General features: G+C 41.1%; 2 protein-coding genes across 3 annotated transcripts; one reads left to right on the top strand and one right to left on the bottom strand.

Moving 5' to 3' along the window:
- Positions 1-3573: 3573 nt before the first annotated feature.
- Positions 3574-21909, bottom strand: Zfp120l2 (zinc finger protein 120 like 2). 2 transcript variants are annotated; one of them, NM_001395021.1, is made up of 4 exons: positions 21615-21759; positions 7116-7242; positions 6866-6926; positions 3574-5723 (listed from the first exon to the last, which is right to left on the bottom strand). In NM_001395021.1, exons 1-4 carry the CDS (start codon positions 21615-21617, stop codon positions 3935-3937), a joined length of 1980 nt encoding a protein of 659 aa, NP_001381950.1. In that variant the 5' UTR covers positions 21618-21759; the 3' UTR covers positions 3574-3934. The 2 variants fall into 2 exon arrangements, with proteins under 2 accessions (NP_001381950.1, XP_063122590.1); XM_063266520.1 differs by having other exon boundaries at positions 5698-6926; positions 21615-21909.
- On the top strand, positions 7974-8951 carry Rpl5l1 (ribosomal protein L5-like 1). Its single transcript, XM_039084950.2, has one exon. It carries the CDS (start codon positions 7997-7999, stop codon positions 8888-8890), a length of 894 nt encoding a protein of 297 aa, XP_038940878.1. The 5' UTR covers positions 7974-7996; the 3' UTR covers positions 8891-8951.
- Positions 21910-25455: the final 3546 nt, after the last annotated feature.

The raw sequence follows: 25455 nt of genomic DNA, 5'->3' as shown, positions 1-25455 counted from the left end.
CTACCACTGAGCTAAATCCCCAACCCCTTATTAACCCTTTCTTAAGTGGATTTCCTTGTTTTGGTTTAAAATGATTTCTCAAGTGGCCTCTGTTAGCACCCTAAACTGACATTATTGAAGGTGTTTCCAGAAAGACCTATTCTCAAAGCTATTTGGTGTCTACTAATGGACTTAGTGCAGTTCTTTCTGTTTAGAAACACTGTACCCCTGATCTTAAAGAAAAAAAAAAACCAAAAACCAAACCTGCATTAAAACTTTGCCCTTGGTAAGCCACTGAGCTGATGTGCAGCAGGGCAGGGCAGAATATGATAGGGGTGAATGGAATTTCCCCTCTGCCCTCTGAAGGTTTGCTGGAATAAAATGATTAAAATAAATTAAATGTGAGAAAAGTGTGTTAATGCATTATTGTCCTTAAGCACAGCCCAACATGGTTCAGAAGCTTTTGGCCCTACTCGTTCTAGGGGAAATGAAATACAGAAAATGTCAGGAAACAGCATGCTGGCGGATTCTCTTGTTGTTGTTGAGCTTTTTTGTTTTTTAGAACAAATAGTAAAAATCATTTAGGGAAAGTTGCAGGCTTGAAAAGTATACAATAGTTTGGGATAACATGTATTTTGCTCTGCAAACTTGGTGGGTAATAAATATTGTGTCCAATCTTTGAGAACCTCCCACCCGAGGCTCCATTACTACATCTGATACAAATCTGACAGAGGCTGAGGTCACCTAGAGGGACACTGTGCCTGTCTTCTATCTTTTAATTGCTAAATCACAACCTGTATTTTTTTTTTTTTACAGCATCTGTTGTTTGTGATAGTCCTTACCAGGTAATGTGATACAATTTTAAAACATGTGTTCCTTTCTTCAAGAGAAGCAGTTTTGGGGCTGGAGAGATGGCTCAGTGGTTAAGAGCACAGACTACCATTGAAGAGGACCAAGGCCTGGTTCCCAGCATCCAGATTGGAAGGTTCACAGCTGCTTCTAACTCCAGCTCCAGGGGACCAGACGCTTCTAGTCTCTGAGGGTGCCTCACACTCCCACACATACTAAAAATAAATATTAAAAAAAAGAAAAAGCGGGATGGAGAGATGGCTCAGTGGCTAAGAGCACCTGACTACTCTTCCAGAGATCCTGAGTTCAATTCCCAGCAAGCACATGGTGGCTCACAACCATCTGTAAAGAGATCCGATGCCCTCTTCTGGTTTATCTGAAGACAGCTACAGTGTACTTATATATAATAAAATGAACAAATCTTTTAAAAAAGAACAGGAAAAGCAGGTGTCAGCTTGCCTTAATAGTCCTTTTTATGTAATTTTGTTTTTAAAAACAGATAAAAAGGTGGGTTGGATATTAGCAATGTTCAGAGTTAGCAAGACCAAGTGAAAAGCGTGTCATTGAAACAACCCAAAATGTTAACTGCTAGAGTTGTCTTAGTCTCAATCTCTCATCATTCCTAATGATGTGTGTGTGTGTGTGGGGGGTGGGGGGAATCGTGTTTACCAGTGCACACTTACTGTTGTCCCCTATCCTGCATAGGCTCTGTAATAACACAAACACCAGTGACAGAAATAGTAACTAATGTTTATTTGGTGTCCATAGGTGACAGGGCCTGCACAATCTTACACATTTCACCCCTAGTTTTACAGTAATCCCCAATGGTATGTGCTATTTAGTCAGTTTTACAGTTGAAGGTTCTAAGATGCTGTCTAGCACTCCATTGGTGTGGGACTCAGAGCTGGAATCTGTGTCGCTCAATCTTGAATGCTAAGTGTTGTGTTGTTTACTGCTTATTCTGTCTCGAGTTGGCTCGCCATCCTAGGGGTAATAAACTGATATTTGTTACACAAAACTTCAGTCTAAATATCTAAGGAGGCATTGAGCATATATTCTTATGCCAGCATGAATTTAAACATGTCTAGACAGCCAAAGATGACACAAACATTTAGTGAAGAAAAAAAATCCTTGCATGTTGCAGGCCGCCACTACTGCAGGCGTGTGTGTGTGTGTTCATGTAACATGTACCCTAGCCTCAGTTACATACCTTAAAAAAAAAGACATTTGAGGACATTTTATTCAGTATCTATAAAATTTTCATTACAGAGGACGTTCACTTCCTTGGTCAGGTTTAATTCAAGAGATTTTTTTTGGGGGGGGGGGCTTGGATTTTAAGTTGTTTTGAATGGGATTATTTCCCAGGTTTCTTTCTCAATATATTTTTACTGGTTGATAAGGCTACTGCTTGAAACATATATTATTATGGTGAGATGTGTTTCTTATATTCTGAGTTTCTATGGGATATTTGACATGATTGAAATGTTATTTCTATTCTATCAAAAAACAAGAGATTATAGAAATTTATAAAATTTATTGACATATTGAGCCAGCACTACCTCTCTGGAATAAACCAGTTTGATCATGGTAATTTTGTGATTTATTATTGAAGAGTTTGCAGGTATTTTTAAAGAAATTTTGCATATATTTATGTTGGAGACTGGACTGTGTTTATCTGGTTTTAGTACTAGGGTAGGTAATACTAACTTCATAAAGAGTTTGGTAATTTAACCTTCCTTTGCTATTTAATAGCATACTTTGAGAAGCATTTGTGTATTTCATTGAAGGTCTGGTAAATATTTGATCACTACTTCACTTGTACTGCTTTCTACAACCCTGCTCAATTTTTTTTTTTTTTTTTTAGATCTTCAGGATTTACTTTTGTAGGTTATATATGTCCAGACATCTATGTACTTTATTTTACAGTTTTCCACTTTATTGGAATAAATGATTTCTAAGATAAGGCCTAATGATTTTTCTGAATTTCATTAATGTATGTAGTAACAATTTTCCTTACCCCCCAATCTATTTACGTTGAAGCTTTTCAACTTGTTTTTGTATTTGAGGACTTTTATGAATACTATATATCCTTTTCATCCCTCCCTGTCCCACAATCAACCTCCTCCCATTTCCTTCCCCAAATTCACACTTTTCCTAATCCCCTAATCCTAAACACCTGAACCTAACCCTACCTGTCCACCCCCTAACCCTAACCCACACCACCCCCCAACCCTTTAACCCTAACCCCTAACTTCCTAGCACTACCTGCACACCAAACCACCCTATTCATAATCCCTATCTTTCTTTTTTTTTGGTTCTTTTTTTTTTTTCTGGAGCTGGGGACCGAACCCAGGGCCTTGCGCTTCCTAAGCAAGCGCTCTACCACTAAGCTAAATCCCCAACCCCAATCCCTATCTTTCTAACTCAGCTTTTTTCCAATAGACTCCTGGCATTTACTTTGACCATGTTTTTGACTTGTTAAGTATGTATGCAGATTTCAAAACACAAAGACTTTACCACACTGAGCCCATTTATACGGCTTTTCTCAAGAATGCTATTTTCTGCATTCACAGGGTTTCAGTGAATGCAAGTATGAATACTTTTGATATAGTGAGAGCTATAGAAATATGCAAAGGCTTCACTATATTTAGTACATTCATAGTTTCTCTCTAGTGTGGTATCTTTTATGCTGTTTGTGTTAATTTGGGTTTTAATGCTGTGAAAAGATACCATGACCAAGGCAACTCTTAGAAAGGACATTTAATTGGGGGGAGGGGAGGTATACAGATTCAGAGGTTCAGTCTATTATCAAGGTGGAAGGAATGTCAGTGTCCAAGCAGACATGGTGCTGGAGAGAGTTCTACATCTTGATCAGAAGGCAGCCAGAAGACTCTTCTGCCCTGGGTAGAGTTTAAGCATGGGGTCTGAAAGCCCCGCCCACACACACACACACAGTGACATACTTCCTCAAAGGCCACATCTACTCCAAAAAGGCCATACCTCATAACAATGCCACTTGCCATGGGCCACGTATATTTTAACCACCATACCTTTGAATATCACAATAAAGGCTTTACTACATTGGTTACATTCATAGGGTTACTCTTTAGTATGTATGTGTTTTTTTATGTAGTTGGAGTTGGCTTGATTGTGAAAAGGCTTTACCACATTCATTACATTCGTAAGGTTTCTCTCCAGTATGAATTCTTTCATGCCTTTTAAGGTCATTCTGACCTACAAAGGCTTTACCACATTGCTTACATTCATAAGGTTTCACTCCAGTATGTATTGCTCTATGTTTTCGGAGACTAGCATCAAATACAAAGGCTTTACCACATTCATTACATTGGTAAGGTTTCTCTCCAGTATGAATTCTTTCATGCCTTTTAAGGTCATTCTGACCTACAAAGGCTTTACCACATTGCTTACATTCGAAAGGTTTCACTCCAGTATGTATTGCTTTATGTGTTCGGAGACTAGTGCTACATGCAAAGGCTTTACCACATTCATTACATTTGTAAGGTTTCTCTCCAGTATGTAGTACTTTATGTGTTCGGAGATTACCAATCCATACAAAGGCTTTACCACATTCATTACATTTGTAAGGTTTCTCTCCAGTATGTATTCTTTTATGTTTTTTAAGATCATTCTGACCTACAAAGGCCTTACCACATTCATTACATTTGTAAGGTTTCTCTCCAGTATGTGTTCTTTTATGTCTTTTAAGCTCACTCGGAACTACAAAGTCTTTACCACATTGATCACATACATAGGGCTTCTCTCCAGTATGTATTCTCTTATGTACTTGGAGATAACTATGAGATGTAAAGGCTTTACCACATTGATCACATTCATAGAGCTTCTCTCCAGTATGTATTCTTTTATGTACTTGCAGATAACTATGAGATGCAAAGGCTTTACCACATTGATCACATTCATGGAGATTTTCTCCAGTATGTATTCTTTTATGTACTTGCAGATAACTATGAGATGCAAAGGCTTTACCACACCAATCACATACATAGGGCTTCTCTCCAGTATGTATTCTTTTATGTACTTGGAGATAACTATGAGATGCAAAGGCTTTACCACATTGATCACATTCATAAGGTTTCTCTCCAGTATGTGTTATTCCATGAACTTGGAGATGACCGAGTTGTGCAAAGGCTTTACCACATTGATCACATTCATAGAGCTTCTCTCGAGTATGTATTCTTTTATGTACTTGGAGATAACGATGAGATGCAAAGGCTTTACCACATTGATCACATTTGTAAGGTTTCTCTCCAGTATGTGTTCTTTTATGTCTTTTAAGATCTCTCTGAACTACAAAGTCTTTACCACATTGATCACATACATAGGGCTTCTCTCCAGTATGTATTCTTTTATGTACTTGGAGATAAAGATGAGATTTAAAGGCTTTACCACACTGATTGCATTCATAGGATTTCTCTCCAGTATGAATCCTTTTATGACTTTGAAGTTCATTACGGCATGTAAAGGATTTACCACATTGCTTACATTTATAGAGTTCCTCTCTAGAATGTGTACTATTATGTGTTTGGAGATGACTGTTTTGTGAAAAGGCTTTACCACACTGATTGCATTTGTAGGATTTTCTTCCAGTATGTATTAGTTTATGCCTTCCAAGATTACAATGACGTTCAAAGGCTTTACCACATTGATTACATTTGTAGGGTTTTTCTCCAGTATGAATTCTTTCAAGATTTTGAAGCTGAGAATCGTATGTAAAGGCTTTATCACGTGGCTTACTTTCATAGAGTTTCTCTCCAGTACGTGTCCTATTATGTCTTTGGAGATGACTACGTTGTGCAAAGGCTTTACCACACTGAGTATTTTCAGAGGGTTTCTCTCCAGTATGACATCTTTCATGCCTGCAAAGATAGATAGTGGGCACATGGGAAAGCTTTACCACTAAACTAATGAATCTTTTTAACCTGTGGAAATTAATTCTATAATTTGGTCTAATTGTAAAGAAGAATCACATCTTACGGTTGTATCCCTTTGTTTACACTCATGGTTTCCCATTCACTATGGGTTGGTAAAAGTGTGATTACATGGCTCACATTTGTACCATCCTTTTGCTCTATGAGATTTCTCATATATTTGAAGAGAAATGGAAGAGCTCAGAGCTTTACCACATTGAGTACATTCATATGTTTTCATTTATTGTGAAATACACTACATTTGCATACCACATCGGCCAAGTGAATCAGGACAAACGGAAAGGGATTTCCACAATCCTAGTATTCCTAGGGATTTTCTGCTATGTGACTTTATGGATATATTCCCAATGAAGTTGGGAAACCAACTAATTATAAACTTGTATCACACTGAGAAAGTCTGCTCAAATGTGGACTGCTACATATATCTTAATTGTTCTGGGGGTGGGGGGCATTGCTTCTTTCCATATCCTTGTGCTCACATGGCTTGTATCCATTGTGACACAGGATATAGCTGTTAAAATAACAAATGAAATGGTTCCACATTGCATTCACACAGTTTGACTTTTTGTTTATCATAGTCATATGGTATAAGAATTAAGGTTTCTCTTCAACAACATTCTTGACTCTCATGAACTGTCCCTCTCACTTAAACTTAACAATGTTAGTATATGAGTAATCAGTTTTACTATGATATATTTGCCTATTAGAAACATAAACTTATCACCTACTCTCTCTCTCTCTCTGTGTGTGTGTGTGTGTGTGTGTGTGTGTGTGTGTGTGTTATGAGACTAGACAGATTGGCAGGTTTACAGAGTGGCTGTAATGTGGCTATGATTCAAATGGTAAGGCTAAGGCACTGTTTCTTTGTCTTCTTTCTTAGAGGAATGCCTTGCAAAACACAAATCAGACACCTGACATTGAGGTACATGGATTTGTGAGAATTTACTAATCAATACACTTAAAGAAGTGCTTTTTTTTTTTTTTACCACTGTTGCTTTTCTTTAAAAGTTCTAGGACGTACTAACATTTCTTCAGAGGCATGTTCATACCAACTTGCACATGAAAATTACCTTCCATGCCTTCTGAAACTTTGACAATGTTCTTCAATAGTATGGTCTTCCCAATTGTAACCTAAAATATAATGCCAGAAAATGTATGATATATTATTGGAAATTAGGCAACATTTAAGTTACTATCTTCAGTGAACTTGATCTTTTCACCTCATTCTTCTTTATTCTCAACTGAAGTTACAGAAAAGCAACAGTAACAAAGGAACATTTGTTTCCTCATTTTAAAAACTGAAAGAAAATTCAGTCTTACCTATAGCACTGAGGTTCCTGTAGGTCTCCTGCATCACATCTTTGTAGAGACTCTTCTGTGAAGGATCCAGCAAAGCCCATTCTTCTCGGGTGAAGTTCACATGTACATCATCATAGGTCAATGCATCCTGAAATATCCCATACATTAGTACAACAGAAACCATGATACAGATATCACTGTAAATGTATGTTTCTGATATTTCCCCCACTTATTTCTTGACCCAGATGTTCTAATGTAATTACCAAATCATCTTAGAAGAAAACTGAGTAATAAGGTTCACCTCTGTCATTTCTTTGCTCATTGAGTAGGATATAGCCTTGCAAGAGAAATGTTAATTAATGGAGAGAGAGAGAGAGAGAGAGAGAGAGAGAGAGAGAGAGAGAGAGGGGCGCAGTACTGAGTACACAGAGAAATTGTATGAACAATTACTAACTGCAAAAAATATCAAGTGAGCTTATAGGCTCATGTCTTTAATCCAAGCACTCAGGAGGCAGAGGCAGGTATATCTGAGGTCTATCCAGGACAGCCAGAGGTACATATTAAGACCCTGTGTCTCCTATGAAAAATTAATCAAACAAACAAGAAAGATAGAAAGGACTCAGAGGTTTTTACTAGAGTTCCTACAAAGAATTACATTCACTGCAGTTCTGTATTCTTCTTCCAGAATCTTGAGTTGGCCCAGTTTAAACTGTAACAGTAATGAGATCTTACTAAAAGGGGATGAATGTTTGAACAGATACAAACAGATAGCTGAAAATATTGGCAATGTAAATGTTGATCCTAAATAAGCAACATAGGACAGGAGCTGGTTCAGCAGTGAAGAGCTCTTGCAGGTCTTAAAAATAATTGGCCTCCGCAGTTGCGGGTCTCTGTTTCGCAGGATGGGGTTCATGAAAGTTGTCAAGAATAAGGCCTACTTTAAAAGATACCAAGTGAGATTTAGAAGGTGGCGAGGGGGTAAAACTGACTACTGTGCACGGAAACGATTGGTGGTCCAGGACAAAAATAAGTACAACACACCAAAATACAGGATGATAGTTCGTGTAACGAACAGAGACATCATCTGCCAGATTGCATATGCCCGTATAGAAGGGGATATGATCGTCTGTGCACCATATGCACATGAACTTCCAAAATACGGTGTGAAAGTTGGCTTGACAAACTATGCTGCAGCCTATTGCACTGGCCTGCTGCTGGCCCGCAGGCTTCTGAATAGGTTTGGCATGGACAAGATCTATGAAGGCCAAGTGGAGGTGAATGGAGACGAGTACAATGTGGAAAGCATTGACGGTCAGCCTGGTGCCTTCACTTGCTATTTGGATGCGGGTCTTGCCCGAACTACAACTGGCAATAAAGTTTTTGGCGCCCTGAAGGGAGCTGTGGATGGAGTCTTGTCTATCCCCCATAGTACCAAACGATTCCCTGGCCATGACTCTGAAAGCAAGGAGTTCAATGCAGAGGTGCACCGGAAGCACATCATGGGTCAGAATGTGGCAGACTACATGCGCTACCTGATGGAGGAGGATGAGGATGCGTATAAGAAACAGTTCTCTCAGTACATCAAGAACAACGTGACTCCAGACATGATGGAGGAGATGTATAAGAAAGCTCATGCTGCTATCCGAGAGAATCCAGTCTATGACAAGAAGCCCAAGAGAGAAGTGAAGAAGAAGAGGTGGAATCGTCCCAAAATGTCTCTTGCCCAGAAGAAAGACCGGGTTGCTCAAAAGAAGGCAAGCTTCCTCAGAGCTCAGGAATGGGCTGCTGAAAGCTAAAGCCATTTTCTATGAAGATTTTTTCATAAAGAAAATAAACATTGATCAAAGCAAAAAAAAATAATAATTGGCCTCAATTGCCAGTAGTTAGAAGGGAGCTTCACAACTATTGATTACTCCAAGTTCAGGAATTCTGAAGACATTTTCTGACTACTATGGGGATTAGGCATACATGATGTGATATTCATTCATACAGGCAAAATATACATATTCATTAAAATAAATCAACACAAACGCAACAGGTAGGAAAAATGTCATATGCAGTCCAATGACTCAGAAAGCTCAGGCAATATAGCTAGGCAGTATGAATGTCATGAATACATGCCATCCTGAGAAACAGAATATGCTCTCTATCAAATTTCAAAATTCATAACGTGGATGAAGATCAACACAGCAGCATATGCTTGACATGTGCCAAAACTCACAGTCCAACCCATCAGCCAATAATATAAAAACGAACAAACAAAGAAAAAGCAGGGCATATTGGCCCACATTGAATCCTGGGACTCTGGAGTCAGAGGCAGGTGGACCATTTACGGTTGAGGCACAATGTTCTACACACCTACTTTCAGGACAGCCAGGGCTATATAGAGAAGCTTTGTCCTCAAGAACAAAAACAAAATTAAAATTATTAAAAAAAAAAAACCAGGCTTGCAAAATACCTTAGCATTGAATAGCAATTGCTTCAAATGCATCTTATGTGATTTAGGGTTAGAGTCTATAATGCTGAAGGCAAGACAACATAAGAAGGAAGCTGACTAATCAGGTACAACCAATACACAATACACACACACACACACACACACACACACACACACACACACACACCACACACACCCCACACAGGAAATGGGTTGAGTCTATAGACACCCAAATGTCATCCCCAATAACTAATCATCTAGAAAGGTTCCTCCTACAAAAGCAGTTCTATTTAGAGAACTGAGTTGGCCAGAGCAAGGCTGACTCCTCCAGGACAGGTTGTAAACTGACAGGTTGGGAAACTAGACCTAAGTTTCTGTTTCCCAGAACTGGAAAAGTCCAAACAAGTCAATTCTAGGAAAACCATCCCTCACAGGCAGCTAATCAGGAGCTTCCCATGACCCTAATAGCCTGCAGCAGCCCATACACTCTTCAAATGCCCCAAATCACTTCTGACACTCTTGATTGTCACATCTTGTAAAATCAGAAAGCAAGTTACATCTTTCCAACATACAAAGGCACAGAATACCCCTTCCCATTCCAGTAGAGAGGAATGAGTACATAGTGAGGGAAGATTGGACCAAAGCATGAAACCTAGCAGGACAAACACCAAATCGTGCAGCTCTATCTCAGACACAAGGAGCTTCAGATTCAAAAGGCTTAGATGGCCATATCCCTGCAACTTCTCATACATCTCTCGGCTTTGTTACCTCCACTTGCTATATGCAGCTCTCCATGACAGGTGTCTATAACTTGGTATCTCTATATCTTGTGGTCTCAAATGCAACTCAGGCTTCATCCTCAGATTCATCCCATGCACTCTCACAGTGTCCTCCCTCACTGGGGATCTCACTCTGCCAAACATAGATGGCTGGAACAGTGCTGAACTGAAACCACGGGGGAAGAATCCATAACCTTACATTTTCCATCTTTCTTATTTCCAGAACTTGGGTGCCACGCTTGGACCAGTAGTAGCAGGTTTTATATGAAGTTCCTTCCTGGGTCTAGGAACGACTTTGCCAACTCCCCCTTCCATTAACTGAAGGCTTAGCAGGAGGGCCTGTTTCCCTTAATTCACCTTCTTAGGCTTCCAATCCTGAGCAAAGTCCTTCTCTTTAATGGTGATAATCTCTTTGAAAATTCATGCCTCTGTCTCAGCATTTGGCTGACATGTGTAACTTCCGAGGGCTGCTTTTCTCTACAAACCACAGACTTTGCCTTTATTTCTGCTCAACTTGTTGTTTTTTTCTTGTAGTCCAGAATGAGTTACTAGTAATAATCATCTAACAGATTCAATATTTCACCTGAGAAATATACCTAATTGTTTTTTAAATCTGCCTTGCTCAATTTCTCAGAGCATGGGTGGAATAAGAAAGACCTGGGGTCAAAATACCACATAAATGACCTCTAGCTAAATTTTTCATGGAGTCTATTTTCCACTGAAATCCTATGACCTCAACTTCTGACTGCATTACTTGCATGACTCCAGTCTTTCAGGTGCTACAACAACAGACGACTAAGCTCTGAATACAGCTTTCTATGCTGTTTGCCATCTCAAGCCCTGATATTTACCAGGTTCCTCTGAAGGAGAACATTTCTAGTTTCTCTAGTTTCTGTCCAGCAACAAAATAACCTTTTCTTTTTTTGTTCTAACTTGCTACTCTCCTACTTTGATTCAATTCTCTAACCAAAAGCATCTCAGCAAATAAACAGGTTCACTTGTTTGGTCCAGTCACATGACAACCATCAGTCCTGGAGGTTAGGATAGAAACTCAAGCTTCAAGAAAAGGCAAAAACCATGAACAAATCTTAGTTTCCTTCTTGGTCACTGTCTCATACTTAGCCAGGTCTCTTACCCAGCCCAGGCCCACTTGCTCAGGGATCCTGCCACACTCAGTGTAGAGCCTTCCACATCAATCATCACAACACAATCTCTCACTGATACAGCATCCAGATATTTTGATGAGGGCATGCCCTCAAGTGAGAGCCCCTCAGATGATTGTAGGCTCTAAAATGTTCACAACTGAAGCTAACTAGGACAAAAAGGCAATAATATTTCAGAAAGTTTAAAAAACCCAAATCAAAAGTGTTAACAATATCATTTAAGTAGGAAAGACCAACAAACAAACCACACACACACACACACACACACACACACACACACACACACACACACACACACACAATCAAAATTAATGATTACGAAAACTGGAAAACACAGATTTGCCAAGAAATGAGGAGAAGCAAGCCTTTAGAAGAGGACACTAAAACTGTTTCCCAAACTATCAAAACTTCAAGAAACTCATAACATAGTAAATTTTCAGAAGATAAACGAGACAGAAAGACAGACAGAAAGTGTTTTAAACATGAACTACAAGAGTGTAATAACAAATTTATGAAATTACAGGCCAATACTCATCCTGTGTATTCTGTTTCTCATCTTTGCCAATAAATAAATAAATAAATAAATAAATAAATAAATAAATAAATAAATAAATAAATAAATGGGATTAGCTGTGGCAAAATCCCAGTGAATTGGGCATAATGGCAGCCTAAGGAATGGGAAAATACTTTTTTTTTTAAAAGAAATCCATATCTTATAGAGGCCTAATATATAAAATACATAATGACCTCAAGAAATTAAACTTTCAAAGTAAAAAATTCAATTAAAAATGGGGTAAAGGGACTGGAGAGATGGGTCAGCGGTTAAGAGGACTGACAGCTCTTCCAGAGGTCCTCAGTTCAATTCCCAGCAACCACATGGTGGCTCACAACCATCTGTAATGGGATCTGATGCCCTCTTTTGGCGTGTCTGAAGACAGCTATAGTGTACTCACTCACATTAAATAAATAAATCTTTAAAAAAAGGGGGGGTATAAATCTACACAGACAATTCTCAAAAGAGGAATCTCAAAAAGCTGAGAAATACTTAAAGAAATCATTATCATCTCAGCCATCAAGGAAATGCAAATCAAAACTACTTTGAGAATCTATCTTGCACATGTCAGAAGGGATAAGATCAATACAAGTGACAAGTCATGCTGGTAAGGATGTGGAGAATGGGTAACAACTCTCCATGCTTGTTGGGTGCAAACTAATACTGCCACTATGGAAATGAGCATTTCCTCAGAGTCATGATGCCTCAGAACCCTGAGAATCCATCTATCTCAAATCACAGCTATAAAGCTCTTGGCATCTATCTAAAAGGTGCTCCACCCTACCACAAGGCCATTTGCTCAACTATGTTCATAGCATATTTATTCACACTTGCCAGAACCTAGAAACAACCTAAGAGTACCTCAACTGAAGAATGGGTTGAAGGACCCTAGTTCTTACTGAAGCCTAAGAGCTATCAGGAGGCTTGGCCTGGTGGAAAGTAGGTAGGTTATGGGGACCCTAAGGGCTTTTGCCAGCTTTACATCAACTGCCTCTGGTGAAAATTAGGGCACGACCCAGCTTCACGCCTCGGGCCAAGGCTCGGACAAGTTCCATTCTCCACCCACAGTTCTTGGGAGAAGCAGGGACATTCTTGAAAATTCTGCAGAATGTACTGAGAGTAGCCTGACCCTCTGGTCCCAGATAAGAGCTCAAAGGCATGCCATATAAGTTTGAACTGTAAACCTGCTAATGTAACCTGTACCTCTGAAAGTATAAAAACTGCTTGTCACAGCCATTGGGGTCACCTTCCAGTCCCTCGCTACGAGGGGCTGATTGAAGGTTGACCCCGACTCACCCGAAAATAAACTCTTGCCTTTGCATTAAACTCCATTCTCATGCCTCACTTGGGGGATCTCCTTATAGTTAAGACTCACTTTGAGCCCTATAGGGTAAACCAAAAATGTGGTACATTTATCACTCAGCTGATTAAAAAGATGACATCATGAATTTACAGGCAAGTAAATGCAACTAAAGCAATCATACCCAGAATGACAAACATGACATGCCTTTACTTACAAGTGGATATTACCCATTAGGTAAATAGTAATAAACACAGAGAGGCTAGTTAAAGAGGTGGACTCTAGGGAGGAAGCACAGATCTCATTCTAGAGGGGAAATAGAATAATTTCTGTGAGTAGACCAGAGTTTGATGGGAACAGGAGTAGGGAGGATCAGTTGAGGGGGATGCAGGGGAAAGTACAGTGCAGGAAGAAACAGCTGGAATTAGGGGTTATTTGGGAGTTAGTATAGAAATCCAGTACAATGACAACTTCCTGGATGACCAGGGTAACCCTAATGAAAACTCCTAGTAATGGAGGATATGGAGTCTGAACTGACCATCTTTTGACACCAGGCAGGGCTTGAATGTTGGTAATAAGGTACATTTGGTTGAGCTGTTGGCCAAGGAGGTCCCTTGAGATCCTTCAACAATCCATGCTGATGCAAGGACAAACTTTGCTCTCAGATAACTGACAGCAGGGCCTGATAATTAAGGACAAATTCCACACGGTTCACTGAATGGAGAGGTCAACTGAGTACAAGCTTGGAGCCTTCACCCCTGTGTAAGAGTCTCTTTGAGGAGAGAAGGTACTCTACAGTCTAAAACTTGTAGAGAAACCTGGATCCACTCTCCGCCCCCAACACCCACACACACCTACAATTGGTCCTTCCTAAGAAGTGCTGGGACATGATGGTAACAAACGTGTTTGAGTGGCCAACCAATGTTTGGTTTAACTTGAGGCCCTTGACATGAGAGGGAACCCATGACTAACACTGACTGGATTTCTAGGAATCTTACAGAAACTTAAATGGCAAGCATAGAGACAGCATGTGTCTATGCCAGGTCCTCTGCTGATATGTTATGGCTGTTAGCTTGGTGTCTTTGAGGGACTCCGAACTGTGGAAGCAGGTGTAACTCTGATTCTTTGGCTTGATCTTGAGATTTTTCCTATCAGGTTGCCTTGTCCAACATGAAGGCTTTCACCTTGTCTTTTTCTCTCTTGTTTTGTCTGTTAGGTCTGCTCCTTTTTGAAGAGGAAATGGGTGGGGGGGGGTGGACCTTGGGGAAAGGATAGAAATGAGGGGTAGTTGGGAGTGCAGGTTGGGGAAACAGTGGTCAGGATATATTATATGAGAATCTACCCTCATATAAAAACTTAATTCAATATTGCTTAAATGAAAGGCAAAGAAGGGAAGCTATAGTGAACAAAGAAAAGCAAATTCGTAAAGATAGGGACAACAAGATTGTGATACATATAGTACTTGCTCTATTTTTGTAGACAGTGACTATCACATAGGAATGTAAAAATACCTGGAAGGCTTACTTCCTCCTTCTGATAATCTAGGCCTAGTCATGGAAGCTTATAGCTTCTGTACAATCTGATCTAGGTCTAGAATCACGGGGCGTAGGCCTGGGGGATTTAACAAAAGACACAGACTGGGGTCATTTGTGCTAAGAAAATGCCAAAGCTTTACTGAGGTTCACAGAATATACACCCCAAGTTCACTGGGTGGAGAATTCCTGGAAGCACAGTGGAAAAATAGGTTATGCCCTCAGGACAAAAACAGGAACAAAAATCAGGAACTGGCTGTTACTGCCCAGGTGCCAAACAGAAAGATCAAGATGTTCCTTTGTTAGGAACTAAAGCTTCCACATGCATCAGCAAGGCTCAGCACTGGGCAAACACTGAGGGGGCTCAGTAGAGTTGGGCACTTGAGTGTTTTGGGCATCAGAGACTTAACAGTTAAATAATCACCCTTTCTTCTTCTTATTGAACTCTGGCTGGTCAACTCTGCTCTTCTAGCTCAAACTCTTCACTCTAACCAATTCAAATTGCTTCTTTCACTTCTGACTGAATTGCTGTGCTTGGCCTCAAACGAACTCTAGTAAACTGCTCTCTTCTCATTCTCTCACTCATTTTCTCTTTTTCTGTCTTTAGCCTGCCTGTCACTGTAAAATTCTCCAGGTAAAACTGCCTCCTCCTCTTACCCTCTGTGCTGCTTCCTCTTATATTGCCTCTTTTCCCTCTTCTCTTTAGAGTTGGGCATATCCTATTCTGTCAGATCTTTCCCTGATTCATCATTTTTTCACCCACTCAATTATACATTACTTACGAACATGAGCGCTTCCTTCAAAACCGATGTTTACCTTCATCGTTTGAGAGCAAAGGTGTGTACTAAGGGCTGAGCCATACCAGTTAGAAACAGCTCCCCCCCCAACCCTGCCTCCAGCAAATTGGACAGTTTCTGGGTTCACAATGCGATCACATACTCTGCAACACAGGAGTTCATGACAAGCTCATCTTGGGGCCAGTCTATATCTGTGAAATCAGAAGTTTTGTTCTCAGCAATGTGAAATATATATCACGCAGGAAACAAAAGCAATCACTTTCTTGTGTTGGCTTTCACTAGTTTGGAGTGTGGAGTGTGGAATTACAATGCTTTTCATTTCATTCCAATGGAATACTCATAATTGTTCTTAAGAAAAAATAATGTTTCAATAACTATTCAAACAGAAATAAATGAGATGTTGCACAAAATCGCTACATTAACTTTATTATGCATTAAGCCTAAATAAACCAATGTATAAAAATATTAAATGTTTAAACGCTTTCTCCAAAGCAAAAATGAAAGTGATACCATCTAAGTTACATAAGGCAGAGAAAACAAAGAGCCGAGTCAGTTATCTAAGACTTTCACATGTTTGTTCAACTCTAATTTATCGTTAGTATTTAAACTCAAACAAAACAGTCAATGTGGTTCTTTTGTTCTTTTCATTTTTTCGGAGCTGGGGACCAAACCCAGGGCCTTGCGCTTGCTAGGCAAGCACTCTACCACTGAGCTAAATCCCCAACACCTTCAATCTGTTTCTTAACCTCGTTTTTACTTCTTCATGCAGTATGACTCATTGGCAGAGGGCTCTCATGCCATCCAAATAAAGCCACTTTCTGCATTTTTATAGCATACTACAATAGCACATTTGCTTCTCATCTACAACAACTCTTGCTACAGAAAGCTTGATATTTCATTTCTCTTCTCCACATAATGTTCTAAATAAACATTAGGAAAAAAAAAACCTTTGAAGGAGATTGTTTCAGCTGGATTCTCTGCTTTCTGCCCTTCTATAGGAATTTGGCAGGAATTTGACCATGGACTAGGACTTAGGAAATAGGTTCAGATAAGAATATTTTCATTTGGGCTAGTAACCTTCCTTTTCTCTTACTAAACTGATGAGCCCCTAGAAAAAAATGATCACAGGTCTTTGTGCCTTGTTTGTTCCTTGACCTAGAATTGATATTATTTGCTTGTACTAAAAATTGTAGAAAAGCAGACTAGGAAAAATAAACCCGCTTCAGCCTCAGCACTGGCTAGAATCATGCTATATATTGTCTAATTTTCTTTTTCCTTTCAGTCCTCACTCCCTCCCTAGAGACCCTGTTGACTGACTGAGTTGACTTGGTCACCCTTCATTTTCAAGTGCTACCTACAATGTTGACAACATGGTTAAAGCTCCCATATCCATCTGATAATAAGAGTGCATTAAAGGTTAAAATTATATGGGACAAAGAAATGGGTTGATAATGCTTAAGCTATAATTACATGCTGTTTTATGACCAATAAAGCACTGACTGTGAGAGTCTTTACAAGTCCATAATCCTTTATCCACTCCTTTAACCCAAGGCACCCTAGGTCGCCTAGAGGCACCTAGCTTGTCCTCAACAAATGAGCATTGATGTTATTTTCATATTTAGGCAATTATGAATACAACTGCAAGAAACATGAGCATTCTGGTACTTTTTAAAACTAATTTCAAGGGGCTGGGGATTTAGCTCAGTGGTAGAGCGCTTACCTAGGAAGCGCAAGGCCCTGGGTTCGGTCCCCAGCTCCGAAAAAAAGAACCAAAAAAAAAAAAAAAAAACTAATTTCAAGTGCATGGAAACTATACTGAGAAGACTGCTGGGATCCATGGCAATTCTGTCATTTTTATGAGAAGTTAGTGTTGGTATGAGGAACCGGCTTTATGGTTGCAGGTTGTCTCCAAACCCAGCGATAGCAGTGACGTCACCCAGAGGTGAAAAGGGACCTGTGCATCTGTTGTCATATATTTCCAGTGTCCTCCTAGCCCATCTCCCACCCTTGTCTGCAAGAAGTTATGTCCCTACCCAAATAAAAAGCCAACCCTTCCTGACCTCGCCCTCTTCTTTCTCTTTTCCTCCTTTGTCTCCTCCCCTCCTTTGTGCATCCCCCATCCCCAGCACCAATGAAAGTCTCTCACGTGGAACCGTACTGGCCAGGTGTGGTCTGTCTGGGCACGAGCCTCGATTCCAATACAACACTCCGTAGGATGGGGATTGCTTGGGTGTAGGTATTATGTACACATGTATCAGAATACACATGTTAAACATGCACAATTTTATATCAACTATAGAAACACAGTATTAACTAGTTTTAGTAGGTATCTATGGAAAATCCCAACCTACTGCTATCAGACTTTAGTGCTAAGACACAATCCTGTGTCACATCCAGATTCATTGTCCAATTCTGGACCATGTTTTATTTTCGCTCTTTTGTTTTCTCAATTAAGTCATACTTATAAAGATCTTGTCTACGTGAGCCTAAGGATGAATTCTCTGTCACTAAAGTCTACACTAAGGTCCTCTTTCTATGGCTTTGGACATTATTTCATATCAGTTTCAGTTTCGCACACATACTATATAGCTTGCTAAATGAATTATTATGTAGAATATCTTTTACCAAGTTATATAACTGTAAACAACACCAGTATAGTGATGTTAAAAAAGGAATGTTGGGTATGTTCAATTTGCAGCAAAATTCAAACTTTAAAGAAAACGTCTAATAATATATAACAGGACAGCTGATTTCAAAGCTATTTGCCATGTGAAAAAACCTCAGAATCATCAACAGGATTATGAAGAAATAGTACACATTTTGGCACAGTATAGATTCCATCTGTACTTATCAAAGAGCTACAAAGATCAAAAGTTTTAGCACATTTGTGAAAAAAGGAGATGTAGAGAAAAAAAGGCAAGAACATAAGCCCCAAATTATAGTCAAGTTTTAATCAAAACACCTAAGGAAACTCAGTCAGGAAAAATGTGAACTTGACCGATATTACCTATGATTGCATGTTTATTCAAATGGAAAAAACACAGACGTCCCAACTCCCACAAGAATAACTCAAACTGACCCCTAAACTGGTATATTTCTGACTCTCCGGTCACTACTGACCCCACGCTCTAGAGCTCTCTGTGTGGAGGTGGTAAGAAAGGAGGGTTATGGCTCTGCGGCTCCCAATGCCCCCGTGTGATCTCACACAAACCCAGCCCCCCCCCCAACCCACACACAAACGAAGGTTGAAGAATAATTTACTGTCTGCTTCCACATGATGCCATGTGGATTTTAGTAATGATGTAGAATCTGCCCTGCCCACCTACACCCCACCCTGCACACCTGAGAAACCTCTGCATCTCAGAAACTCCTTTTGGACTCTGGAACTGAATTTCCCTGAATCACTCCATTCACTGTGACTGCTGATAGTGGAAAGGTAAAAGGATTTTAACCAAGTATTGCCAAAGCATGATTCTCATAACCTCATCCCTATATTCTGTGCATATTTTGGAGAATTGTTTGTTAACTTGTAGCTTTGCTTTCTATGGCACTGTGGGGCATAAAAATTATGAAAAACAAACTCGAGGCAGCTGTATTAACCAGCAGTCCCCCCAAATCTTACTCTTGGCTGTGCATCTTCACTACCCCCAGCAGAGACTGTTCGACTCATGCTGCTGGGTCGAGTACAAGGAACTAGATTCAAGGATCTTTTTCTCCTCCATCCTTGTTTCTCTCCTATCTGGTGTTAGGGGGTGAAAGGAGGTTGGGGGGGGGGGGCTGAGGAGGGGATTAAGAGTGGGGAAAAAGAAACCACAAAGTAGCAAAGACCAGCAAAGATCCAGTTAGTTGGGTCTAAAATGCTAAAAGAGGATCTAGCCTAGGTAGATTTTACAGTCCATGTATGCTGTCACCCTTAGGTTTGTCTTAGGTTCAGGTTCCAGGTTGTTTTTTTTTTTCTTTTCTTTTTTTTTTTTTCTTTCGGAGCTGGGGACCGAACCCAGAGCTTTGTGCTTGCTAGGCAAGTGCTCTACCACTGAGCTAAATCCCCAACCCCCAAGTTTTTTTTTCTTAAGATTTATTTATTTTATTTATATGTTAGTACACCACCATGGTTCCCTTCAGACACTTCAGAAGAGAGCATCCCATTACAGATGGTTGTGAGCCACCATGTTGTTGCTGAGAATAGGATCTCTGGAAGGGCAGTCAGTGCTCTCAACTGCTGAGCCATCTCCCCAGCCCATTTTTTTTCCAGGTTAAGTTTTGAACACTTTAAATATAAACTGGAGGCTACAAGTCTGGCAACTTGGATAGGCCATTACACAGCAAACATTTCCGGGATGTTTCTTAAGTACACCAGTGCCCTAAAACAGTAGGTTAGTGACGGTGTCCTAAATGGAAGGTCTCAGAAAACATAGGAAAAGGAGAAGCTAGAAAGTATAAAAACTGGGGTGGGGGTGGGGGTGTCTTTAGCTAAGACATTAAGAAGAATGTCAACTTGTATACGGTGTACATGAGGGAAATGGAAAGATCCAATTGGTAAGATATAATTGCCGTCTTAAACATACACAGCCTGGTACCATCCATCCCTTAGGAACATTGATAACAACCTGTAAATACACAGAGCAGAATCTTAACATCACCTGCCATGGCTTCTCCCCTCTCTCTCTCCTCTCTCTTCCTTTCTGTCCTGGTCTCCTCCTTTTCCTTCAAACTTCTCTCCTGCCCATCCTTCTCCTCCAATGACAGGCCTCCTTCTATCCTGTACCTGCCCCTCACCTGTACTTTACAAATTCAATGGGGAGGTGGTTGTGGTGAAGTCACCTGAGTTCTGAGTAGGTGACTAGGCAGCTGTCCTTGGGGTAGTGGAATTAGCATCAAAATACAGAAAACTTCAGGGCAAACCACAACAGGCAAGAGTTGTTTTCTCAGAATCTTAAGCAACCCCTCCCAAATGCCCTGGCCCCAAGCATATTCCTGGTTTTAGGGGAGCTGTTTTATCTCTATACCCAGGGCCCCAGGGAAAGCTCCCAAGGACTAGGCCCTAGATGGTTACTGGCTCTGCCAAGCATGTCCCTGAGTCTCAGAAGGAGCTGAAACATGGGGATCTCAGGAAAAGGAGGGAAAGCATAGCTTGATCAGGCCAGCACTCAATAAACAGTGTTTGTTGTTGTTTTAACTTTTCGAATGGTTGTCACCGGGTGTCATCTTGCCCATGTGGCAGAACTATGCTTTTCTCAAGAAGAAAACTAAACCTTTATGGCACACCAGGCCTTACTGTTGACTGTGATCCTGTAATGCCCCACTGATCAGCTTGTTAGAGGCCTGCTCTTTGATATGGAGAGGGGCCTAGTGGCTGGTTGCAAATTAGGGTCTGGTGCCATATTTCTGGACAATCCTGGTGAACAAACTTGTGTATCCTAGCATCCTAATGTCTAACAGGCCTGGTTAGCTTACTACTTACACGTGGGGTGTTTTGCAGGCAGTCCTCTCTCAGCTAAATTATACATGGTGTGCCTTGCTATCTCCTAACTTTTAGCAAATCCTTTACATCATCAATTCTACTCTTACATTACAGCTTGATATTGGATTGCTACCCAGCACATGAGATGCCTTCCACAACCTCCACAAAATAACTCCAAATGGATCTTACACCTTAATGTTAAATGCTAAGAACAGAACTTGTAGAAACTAGGCTTCTGAGTTTGGGATCACGCCAAGGATCTTTCCATACACAAGCGAAATGCCCTGCACAGTTGCAGCCCCTACAGGGAAGTTATTCAGAAACTGCCTCTGGGTCCAGTGGGTGGCTAAGATCTCACGGGTAGCCGCCAATTCCCACTCAGCCCCAGGAAAGACCCACCACACCAGCTCCCACTGCCCATCCCCTGCCTTCTGCCCGCCCGCCCGCCCGCCCCCCCCTCCCCCTCTGCCCCTTTGTGGGCAGTGACCCTGTGCTCACCATGTCGCAACTTCGGAGCTTGCCTGAATATGCCTCACAGAATCCAAACACAGGACACAGAACACAGCAGCCAGGACCATTTAAGACTGCTTAACTACTAAGCGAATACTACACCAAGGCACCCGGAAAAGCCCGCCTTCTCTTCTGATTGGCAGGTCCAGTGAAGACTCTGATTGGCCAGTCGTCTTGAGTGACTTGAGAACCTCTGTCAGCGTTAGAGTGAGCTGAAGGTACAATGAGGATACACAGTTCCAGACCCAAGCATCAAACCCAGGGCCAGACCTTTTCCAGATCTAAAGGGATTTGCATATCAGTAGCACTTGTGCCTGTCCTCCAATAGCCTACTCATCTGTCTCCCAGCCCCAGGAAGGACCCACCACACCACCTACCACTGCCCAGCCCCTTGCTCCTCCCTTTCCTGGGCGGTGACCCTGTGCTCACCCGGTCCTCACTTCAACCTGCACTCAGCTCACAACACTCAGTAGTCTCTTTCCCTTCCAGTTCCTGGAATCAAGTGTACAGCTGGCATAACCCCTGGTACTCAACTTGCAGTGGGGTTATTAATCTGTCCCACAAGTGGAAGGGTGCCCAAGATATTAACAATTAAAGGGAGATTTGATAAAACAAGAGTTTTGCTTTGTGGCTGTTGGGATTCAGACCCGACAATCAGCTGACCTTCATATATTTAACACACCAAAGCTGTCTCGGCCTCCAGGTTCTCCCAGCACTCCTCAGTCCCCACCTGTAACAGGGCGTGTCTGGCATACCCCACATTGTACCTTGAACTTTCCAGTGCAGGGGCCGAGTTTTCCTTTCCCCTTTATTCTTCCTATATAATCCAGAAATTTTGTACTCTTTGTCTTTCTGTTTCTCCGCCTCTCTCTCTCCCTCCCCCTCCCCTTTCCATCCTTCCCTCTCTTCCCTCCACTTTCCCTCTCACCGCCCTCCCCATTACTTCATTTTTCTCTCCTTCCTTGACTTGCTCACTCTTTCTCTCTTTCTCCCCACCCTTCGTTATTTTTTTTTTTTTTTGGTTCTTTTTTTTTGGAGCTGGGGACCGAAACCAGGGCCTTGCGCTTCCTAGGCAAGCGCTCTACCACTGAGCTAAATCCCCAACCCCTTCACACCCTTCGTTATACTTACTCCCCATATCGACTTTTCTGACCTCTTTGGGACTAGTGAACTCTTATCCTTGGGATCAGTGAGCCCACTAGAGAATTGCCCCCAATAAATCTGAAAACACTCTACTTTGGCATGGGTTGAATCCTTCGTGCTGGGCTTAGGTAAACTGCAGCTAGTTTTCACTGGTATGTATGGGAACCCTGGGAGACAAACCTTGAGGAACACTACTGTTAGCCAGCACATCCTCTTCAGTGGGAAGATAAGCACACATTCACACACAGAACTGTTTTAGTAAAGGTTCTCTAGATGAACAGACCTGATAGGATGAATCTCTGCATGTTGAAAGCAGATTTATTAGAATTTTCACATCGTTAGTCCAACGATGGCTAATGTGGCATGTACAGGGATAGGGAAACCTATACGTGAACATAGCCAGACTCCTTCAGTAAAATCACAAGGGCTTATTTTCTTTTTTTTTTTTTCTTTTTTTCAGAGCTGGGGACCGAACCCAGGGTCTTGCACTTGCTAGGCAAGCGCTCTACCACTGAGCTAAATCCCCAACCCCAAGGGCTTATTTTCTTGAAGGAAATCATTCCTTTGGAAATGACTCCTGTTCTCTCCTTGCCTGCAATGGAGGGGGCTGGGGATGTCTTTCTCAGTTCTTCTGTCTTGTCTTACATATTGGCTATTCCTTGTATTCAAACTGACTACATGTAGAATTTACTAAAACTGAAAGAGATTAGGTACAGTGTGGGGATTTCTCTTAATTATAGCTTTTGAAATGTGAAAACCCTTCTTTAATCTAGATTTTTTGAGTTGTTAAGATCCACCTTTACTCTAGGCCACAGCTTCTAGTGACAGCCTACATATATAAAGAACATTGAAAGATGTTAGCTCATTCTCTTTGTCTCCTTACCTTACCTCTGGCTAGCAAGTTCTTTCTTGCCTTTTCTTCTTTCTTTCTTTCTTTCTTTCTTTCTTTCTTTCTTCTTTCCTTTTCTTTTTCTGGCATTAAAAAGCCTATTTCTTTGAAACTCTGGTATATACTGAAGACAGACAGACATCCAGCCACATAGACTGAACCACACTGGATTCTTCAACTTTCCGTTGGTAGACAGCCACTGTTAGTGAGACATTCTAGTAAATCCGCTTTCAACATGCATACAGAGATTCATTCTATCAGTTCTGTTCATGAATACAATCTTTAGTAATATAGCCGTGTGTGCATGCGTGGTTTTTGTTTTGTTTTTCCACCGTTCCACTGAGGAAGATGTGCCAGCTAACAACTGTGCTCCACAGTGTTTGTCCTCTGTTTCCTGCTTTTCTCCCAGGCTTGTCTCAGACCTACCAGGTGAGAAGTAGCTGCAGTTTACCTGAACCCAGAATGAAGTCACAAGGCTAAGGGAAATTGCAATGGCAGAGTAGATAGGTTGTGTAAAACCTAATACTCCACAATGGGAAGGCCCAGAAGATATGGCCTTCAGGAATCCTATAAGACACAAACTGGTGAGAGGGGCACCACACATTTGAAAAGGGTTGTTCTTGCCCTTTTCTGTGTGCCAGACCTTAGGGTTGGAGATGTTGCTCAATTAGATGAATTAAATTCAATGTTGCCACGGGCCAGGTGGCAGGATTGAATGGCAAGAGACAAGGCGAACGTAGTTATTATACTAGTCAGAGTAGACAAAACAACGTTTATAATGACATAGCCTGTAATGATCAGCACAGGAGAGGTGAAATTTATAATGGCATGACTTGTTTGGACCTTTGGTAGTGCCTAATCAGACATGGTGTTTCCAGGCACGAAATAGATAAGAAGCCTACTGCATATCTGTTTGATCTGTATAAGCAGACAAATTCTAAAACAAATGAAAGAGAGGCTACATTAGATCCTGGCAAAAGGCAATCTTGGCCAATGAATCAATTTCCAGACTTGAGTAGGTTTGCAGACCCAGAATCCCTTGAATAAAGGGGTGGCGAGGTTCCCCAGAGGAAGGATCTTGATAAGACAACTAAAAATTTTGCTATTAGCCTCTCTCCAGTTCTTCCCCAGAGAGACCTGTAGCCTTTTACAAGGATAACTGTACACTGGGGAAAGGAAATAATCAGGCTTTCCGGGGTCTATCGGATACTGGTTCTGATCCCAGCAGATCCCAAGAAATGCTATGGCCCTCCAGTTAAAGTAGGGGCTTATGGAGGAGAGGGGTTGAATGGAGTTTTGACTGATGCCTGACTCACAGTAGGTCCAGTAGGTGCCTGAATACATCCTGTGGTCATATCCCAAGTTCCAGAATGTATAATTGGGATAGATATACTTAGAAATTGGCATTCACAGTCACAGACCATATGAAGGTCAAGAAGGAAGACCGAAATGTGGATGCTTCAGTCCTTCTTAGAAGGGGGAACAAAATACTCACAGGAGGAAACACAGATATAAAGAGTGGAGCAGGGACTGACAGAGACTGCCCCACCTGGGAATCCATCCCATAAGAAGACGTCAAACCCAGTCACTATTGTTGTTGCCAAGAAGTGCTTGCTGACAAGAGCCTGATATGGGTGTCTCTGAGAGGCTCTGCTAAAGCCCTACTGATACATATGAGGATGCCTGCAGCTAACCATTGGACTGAGCATGGGGACCCCAGTGGAGGAGTGAGAGAAAAGACTGAAGGAGCTGAAGGGGTTTGTAACCCCATAGGAAGGACAACAATATTGACAAACC

The sequence above is a fragment of the Rattus norvegicus genome, chromosome 9 (genome assembly GCF_036323735.1).
Source record: "Rattus norvegicus strain BN/NHsdMcwi chromosome 9, GRCr8, whole genome shotgun sequence".
Classification (NCBI taxonomy): domain Eukaryota; kingdom Metazoa; phylum Chordata; class Mammalia; order Rodentia; family Muridae; genus Rattus; species Rattus norvegicus.
Note: the sequence above shows the minus strand (reverse complement) of the source record. Positions and strands in the feature narration are given on the sequence as shown.